The sequence below is a fragment of the Xiphias gladius genome, chromosome 21, assembly GCF_016859285.1.
Source record: "Xiphias gladius isolate SHS-SW01 ecotype Sanya breed wild chromosome 21, ASM1685928v1, whole genome shotgun sequence".
Lineage (NCBI taxonomy): Eukaryota > Metazoa > Chordata > Actinopteri > Istiophoriformes > Xiphiidae > Xiphias > Xiphias gladius.
In genome coordinates this window covers 16,025,330-16,033,044 of record NC_053420.1, presented here as the reverse complement: position 1 = coordinate 16,033,044, position 7,715 = coordinate 16,025,330, and the positions used below count along the sequence as shown (strand labels likewise).

At 38.0% G+C, this 7,715-nt stretch overlaps 1 protein-coding gene across 2 annotated transcripts in view; it reads right to left on the bottom strand.

Moving 5' to 3' along the window:
- eno1b (enolase 1b, (alpha)) overlaps nt 1-7,715 on the bottom strand; it is an 8,561-nt gene extending 846 nt beyond the window's left edge. The window contains exons 1-11 of one of the 2 annotated variants that reach the window (XM_040116397.1): nt 7,595-7,715; nt 5,712-5,806; nt 5,368-5,463; nt 4,708-4,766; nt 4,523-4,592; nt 3,951-4,084; nt 3,599-3,821; nt 2,632-2,829; nt 982-1,183; nt 483-591; nt 1-55 (exon numbers count right to left, since the gene is read on the bottom strand). The exon at nt 1-55 is cut by the window's left edge and continues 4 nt beyond it. In XM_040116397.1, coding sequence (XP_039972331.1) covers nt 1-55; nt 483-591; nt 982-1,183; nt 2,632-2,829; nt 3,599-3,821; nt 3,951-4,084; nt 4,523-4,592; nt 4,708-4,766; nt 5,368-5,463; nt 5,712-5,796 — 1,231 coding nt within the window. In that variant the 5' untranslated portion in view covers nt 5,797-5,806; nt 7,595-7,715. The remainder of the gene's footprint in view (nt 56-482; nt 592-981; nt 1,184-2,631; nt 2,830-3,598; nt 3,822-3,950; nt 4,085-4,522; nt 4,593-4,707; nt 4,767-5,367; nt 5,464-5,711; nt 5,807-7,594) is intronic. The other variant, XM_040116398.1, reaches the window with a different exon arrangement.

The following is a 7,715-nucleotide window of genomic DNA, read 5'->3' as shown; positions in this document are numbered from 1 at the left end:
GAATCTGGTTGTATTTGGCCAAACGCTCAGAGCGACAAGGTGCCCCAGTCTTGATCTGAAAAGATTGTATATAATGATTTAAACCAAAAGGTATTTAGTGTCTCCATTAATCTTTGTCAGGTCATTATAGTACTGATGTCACAAATACAATGTTGCATTTTAGCTATTTATGCTGGTTGTCTTTTATTCAGACTTTTTAGTTATGTAGGTATCAAACCTCATGCTATTTTAGTAGATACAATTGCGTTCCTGCAATAAATTCTACCTTAATGATCGTAATAAATTAATCAGCACTGCATACAACAACTTCCAAAACAACCACACAATGGAATCAACATGTCTCATCAACAATTTCAACAAAAACTGAACATTATAATCTTCATGACAGTGGGATTAATTGCAACTTTAGGCTTAAATATGAAATGTATTATGTTCTCTAAAAACACACTCGTACACTAAATATCTAAATTTTCTGAATTTACCTGTCCAGTGCATAAGCCAACCACCAAATCGGCTATGAAGGTGTCCTCAGTTTCACCAGAGCGATGGCTGACCATCACACCCCAGCCATTCTCCTGTGCCATCTTACACCTGTGAGGGGGAGGAAAGAGATTTTGCTGCTTCTAGATAATCGGATAATTTTGATAATCTTAGTAAAAGGCTGCTTCTTTTCATTTTGTTCATTCAGTCTGAAATCATGTCCAGATGAGGTTTTTTTTTTTTGGGTTGCTTTTCCACATTCTGGCCATTGTTGTGTCACTAAGATGACATCCACTTTCTTAATACGCCTACTAACTGAGATTGTATTTGATTTCTCCAGCCAGGGAGAAACATCCATTAATGGGCACAACACCAGAACCATAGAGACCACTAAAAAAATTGGAGATGTGGGCGGCAATTTAGAAGTCTGAAAACAAGCAAGGTCATTCCGGGGTATATCTTCTAATATTCAACTGACCTACATACAGATAACTGACTTACGCTTTCAGAGACTCAGTAACCGTGCCGATCTGATTGACCTTCAGCAGCAGACAGTTGCAGGCTTTCTCCTCCACAGCCTTGCTGATGCGATTGGGGTTGGTCACCGTCAGATCGTCTCCAACAACCTGGATGTCTGTGCTTCCAGTGAAATTGGTCCAGGCCGCCCAGTCGTCCTGGTCGAAGGGATCCTCGATGGAAACCACTGTGAGAGACAAGATGCAGACATTCCTCATTGAATAGTTAAACTGATGATCAGTATGGCTTAAAATGAAACACATTCAGCTGTGGTTCCATCAAAGGATCAGTCAAAAGTTTGAATTACAGCGTTAAAGAAAAATTCTGATTTATTGTAACTCGGATTGTATTTTTTCGAGTTATTCCATCATTTCTATCAGCTATGAAAACATCTTAGTCATGGGGGCCCCAGTGGCCTAATGGTTAAGGTGGATACCACATGACATGAATATCCAAGGGTCGATTCCCTGCCATTGACCTTTGCTGCATGTCACACACCACTCTTTTCCTTCGTTTCCCATCACTCCCTACACTGGCTGTCAAATAAAAAGGAAAATGCTGAAAATAATCTAAAAAACAAAAAAAAAAAAAAAAAAAATACTAATTGCTGAGATCTGGGAACACAGAGACTTTGCTACAATGAAGTTCAACACGGCAAGGAACATGAACATTGAGACAATGAGACGATCAGACAGGGTCATAAAGATGCCAAAACTTTAGCCAGACGATCTAAACCAGTCTATTTTGAGGTAAAACTGAAAGTTAGTGCACCAAAACTGTCTTCCTCATTACACAGGATTACTTCATGTACTATACACAAAGCTATGGCAAGTACAGTAGCTCAAAGTTGAACCAAGAAATCAGTGCGTAAACTGGCTGTTTGATGGACAGATGAGTAATAATGTTATCATTTCAAATAAGTTTGACTGACCTGAGGGTTTGTTTAAAACCTTTATGATCAAGAAATGATTGCCCAAACTATGAAAGTAAGACCCAGGTTTAATAAACCAGAATTATGCTTTAATTCTCAGAAGGATGACTGAGCCATTGGAACATCACAGTCTATGTGTACTCACCATTTGATCACAAAGCCTTTTCAGATTATATTCATGCTATAAAAATCTAATTTAGCACTGAGAATTTGCACTTATTTTCAGGTATTGAACTAACATTGTTGAAATAATCTTAAAATCAGGCAACGATACTTCTTTATACAGGGTAATTTTTTTTTAGTACAAACAAAGAATATTGTTCTGACATATTTGTGTAATCTACGTTTTGGAAAGCGCTTTAGATTTTACTTGCTTTAAAAAAACAAGATGATTTACAACGTTTTTTTCCCCTTAGAAATGTTTTCCTTTATCTTTTGTTTGACTATCTCTTTCATATCCATTTAAAATTTGAGCTGCAACTCAAGATGTGCTTTCTATTAGCTTTCCAAGGATGAAACAAGTGTTGACAATGGCACATAATCATGGATGAACAGATTAAAGATAGCAAAGGTACCCCATATAGTTACAGAACAGCTGGATGCCTTACCTTCATGAGACTATGTCGGTGCAGACATTATTACTACATTGCGTGTCCTGCCCTCTCTTGCTAAATAATGGGTAAAAAGAAGTGTCAGAGGGTTACCTGGATAATCCTTCACAAAGCTCTTGTAGAGATCAGCCAGCTCATCAGGAGTGATGTAACGGCTCGGGTCATCCGGAGACTTGAAGTCCAGGTCGTATTTTCCCTCCCTGTAGAATTCAGATGCTGCCACATCCATGCCGATCACAACCTCATCTGTGTATCCTGCTTTGGCAATGGCCTCCTTTATTAATTCCAGAGCTGCAGAGTTAAACAATAAATATGAAAAACATCTGAGATACAGAGTACTACTTTTCATGTATACTATAAAAATTGCATGGAGCCTCACAGAAAACACTCTACTGCAGGTACATGGATGATGCTGTCTACACTCTGTCTAGACGACAAAAATAGAGACCCCTGAACTGTGATACGCGCCAATTCAACAGGCCTGTGACAAATAGTACCTTTTTACACCTCATTTTATGAGGCTATAATTTGTTGTAATCCGTTTAATGGCATTAATTTGTAAATGTCACCAATATTTTTGCTCCACTTTGTTTGTAAATAATGTGGACAAAACATATTTTAATTTAATACAGTCCAATAAAACACCATCACTAACTACAGTCTCAAAACTGATCACAGAACTGAGTTTGTTTATTTATATTTGAACAGTTCAGGTAAGATTGTATCTACTGTAGGGCTACTGTATTGAATTATGTTATACAGGTGTGTTCATTTTTATGGTCCCTGAATGTCTGATCATTGTACAGGATGGTTAAGTTGACCAATATACTAATGAGCAGGATATTATTCAGATTTCCGGTAGATTTACAATAGTTTTCACTGGCTGCAGTTTTGGTTGCAGTGCACTTTATAGCACATTAATGTTTTTATTGTAATAAAAAGGCATGTTAATGTCACTCTTGCAAAAAATGTGTTTTGAAAGGAACCTGAAAACTGTGCTAATCTTGCAGGTGTAAGCGAAAAAAGAGTGACATTAATAGACGAGAAGCTCTAATCTTACCTTCCTGGTTTTCCAAGATGTTTGGAGCAAAACCACCTTCGTCGCCCACATTGGTGGCATCCTGTCCATATTTCTTCTTGATGACATTTTTGAGATTGTGGTAGACCTCGGCTCCAATGCGCATGGCCTCTTTGAAGGTGCTAGCACCAACGGGCAGGATCATGAACTCCTGCATGGCAAGCTTGTTGCCTGCATGAGAGCCACCGTTGATCACATTGAAGGCCTGGTGAAGGTGGAGAGGGAAGAAATGAGATCTGCCTGTGACCTCACAATAAACTGGCAGATGAACTGCATAATGAGGGAAAGGTGGGGGGGTGGGGGGTTATTCATCTGGCACACAGATCACCCTCACCGGCACAGGCAAGATGACCTCAGTGTGTCCTGCAAGGTCAGCAATGTGACGATACAGGGGGACTCCTTTCTCTGCTGCGCCAGCCTTGCAAACAGCCAGAGACACACCCAAGATGGCATTGGCTCCAAGTTTGGCTGTTTGGAGTAAAGAAAGAAAGAAAGAAAGAAAGAAAGAAAGAAAGAAAAAAAAAAAAAATCTAATTTACTTTAAGCCTGTGCACAGTATCTGCAAATGATACAGAAACATCTCGGATGTAGGCACATCACACATCATTGAAAACGCTTCATAACGTAGCAAGAGGCTTTACAGCCATTTTGCTACAGGAATTTTGACACCTCCTGTAGTTCTTTTCATCAAATGGGAAATACAGTCACTGTTAGAAATTCCCGAATTCCCTGATTCTCCGAGGCTGAATTCCAACTTGGCTGATGTGAATGTTTTTTTCCCAACTCAGTTGCTCAGAGCATCACCAGCAACACGTCACAGTCTAGACATTTAGTGAAGTCAGGGCTGCACTGTATATGGTTGTAATAGAAAAAGAGGTTACAACTGTATGATTAATTGTCACTTACATTTGTTCTCTGTGCCATCTATGTCAATCATCATCTGGTCAATTCTCTCTTGCTCAACCACAGATACATCCTGAGGAGATGGAGGAGAACATGTTAAGAATTAGTGACATTAGTATTACAAAAATGAAAAAAACTTTCTTAAACTTATTACTACAAAATCTGAATTGTGGGGATAATGTCCTTACTTGGCCAACAAGTGCAGGTGCAATAGTTGAATTTATATTCTCTACAGCCTGTGAGACTCCTGTGACAGACAGATTATGATGATTATGGGCAAACCTTGTAAAGCAAATATTAAAGCCACATATTTCACATGCAACTCTTCATTCTTAAATACATATGTTGGCACATTGTAAGTCATGCAACGGTATAGAATGTTACTTTTTAATTATTGGTTTCATGACTTTTTCATTAGTCTTATTCCACGTTTTATTTACAATACTGGAGTGAGAGCATGCTTAACAGACAATTCACCATGCAGATTATATTTGGTCAATAATTGTTATTACTGTGTAATTAAATGACAGTGTGATTCATTATTGTACTGTCAAATGCCCAAATCTTAGTTTTTAATTAAAGAGGACAGGCAAGGGAAACTCACTAACCCTTTCACATCTGACAAAGATGGAGAGAGAGACAGTGGATAGTAAAGATGACACAGGGAAAGATAGAAAAAAAACTTAAGTATAAAATATAGTATTTTTCCTTTAAATTAAATTCTGCTTTAAAAATGCAAAGGCAATAATTATATTTAGTGGTAAAAAAAAAATATGGTGAACATGAAAATCACACCTAACAATAAACTTTTTTTTTCTCTTACAAGAAAAGAAAGATTTTGTGCCAACCTTTCCCAAGGTAGCGAGACTTGTCATTGTCCCGGAGCTCCAAGGCTTCGTAGATTCCAGTAGATGCTCCACTTGGTACAGCAGCCCTAAACAGGCCTGAGAAATGTTAATGAAAGAAGATGTAAGAATTATTAAAAACTACTTTAAAACATTATAAAACAAGCAATTATATGATATGAATCAATTAAATAAATGACCATGCCTTTAGGATAATAACTGGTGAAATCGATTATATATTATTGAGGCACATGGGAAATAAGTTCATACATTACAAAATGGCTTTTTGAATCTACTCCACCATTTTAAGTACAAAGTTTAGGGTTAAACAGTACATTTAGACCTACCTTTGTCAGTGTAAAGGTCAACCTCTACAGTGGGGTTTCCACGAGAATCAAAGATCTCTCTGGCGTGGATCTTGACAATAGACATGGTGCAGGACCTTGAGATGAGACAGACAAGTTGAACTCGTTATTATCTGGAGATCCTCTGGACAATCATGCGCCGTAGTCTGTGTCAACTCTGGTTTCAGACAAAAGAACAATGCAAGTACAAGCTCAAAGCTATCTAAAAAGTCTATTTTACTATTACTGAAATGTGTCTGGCTTACCTCTTCTACTCTCTTTCGTCCTTGGAGTGTACTCACAAAAATATCCTGACCTAGCTCCAAGCTTAGGAGTGCTAACAGGCAGGCTGCCATCCTAATTGGATTAGGCTCCTCAACTGATTAATCACACTGTAGTATGGATGCAGAAATTCCTGCATCTGTCAAAGAAAGGTTTAGCTTGGAGTTACAGCTAGCTTGTGTTGCTACGGTAAAATGTATATAAATTTAAATTTTAGCACAGAGACATGACAGTAAAGAATTTCTGCCATAGCAAAGTCTCTCTGCCATTAACCACATGACATGACATCCCAATGATCCCTCCCTTCTGCTTGCCAGATAAACAAACAAGCTAACTAACCAACACGATGACTCTTCCTGCAGACTGGGTTGCACACCGGAGAGAGGAACGTTAAGCGAACAGCGATTCCTGTTCCAGCTCCCAAAGTGAATAAACAGCGGATTAAAGGCAAGACTGATGCAGACACATCTAATCTAACTCAGTGGCAAAGCAGATTCACTGCATGAAATCCAGCATGTCAAAGACAAACCCATCCAACCAATAACTGTTTAGTTACACAGTGGAGACCATTTGAATTTTAATAAGAACAAAAACTCCAACTGTGGGCTGTGGTTCCTAGCTAAATTCTCACTGCTAGCTATTCCTAATGAAATTGATTTTTTTTTTTTCATAACCAAATATATATGGTTCATCAATCCACCCATGTGAAACAAGCCAGAAATAAATCAAATCTACACTGACTGAGGATTTTTTGTTGTAGGAATTATTGTGGAGGATGTTTGGAGGTTTTCAACTAAAGACCATCAAGTCTCAAGCCCTCCAAATTACAAAACAATGCAGTTATATGCACGGCCTTGAACTAAAGTCTTTGACCACCTGGCGTTCAGGTAGGCCTGGCCTGGAGTGAAGATGGAATTACATGTACAACCGTACATAGTATGTAATCAAATGCATTAGGAAATAAAGCTATTTCCTTGTTGTCAGTCTATGAATACATGGATATGTTTGGCTAAACTTCAGACCTTTTTTAGTATATACGTGTATGGAAGGGTTGTTGTGTCAATGATGACTGTTTGAACACTCATACACTCTTTGCACCAAAACAAAGCCCTTTAATGTACAGAACCAAATGAGAAATAGATTAATATTATATCATATTATAATATATTACATATTGTATTACTGGAACACTAAATTTATTAATTCTCGCTACATAGCAGCCACCTTTCAATATGTAAAATATCACTTGATCTTATTTGTTTCCTGACCTTGGAAAAATCTCAATGAGAGGTTCGCTTACAAGTGGGAAAAGAAGAGCGTAAGAGGACATACAGTTGAAATGTGTTGTTTGTAAAAACACTGCATCTCATTAAAAATCAGAAATTTTCATTCTGGCAGTACTTCTAATTTGGGATTAGACTATGATTAACTATCGCGTAAATTTAACACACTGCAAACTGTTAGACCACTAGCGAAAGAAATGCGTAAATCGTTACACACTCGAGCATATTATGAACTTCCAGCTTTTATCCAAACACAAAACACAAACAAATTAAATACGTCCATGTAAGCAACGCTGGAGAAAGGAAAAAAAGTATCTCTACCTTGCTGTTAACCGCAGGATTTCCTCTTCTACTTACAGCTGTCCGGTTGGTTAGCCGCCTTCTTCTTCTTCGCCTTCTTCTTCTTCTTCTTCTTCTTCTTCTAATGTATATCCGGCGGGCT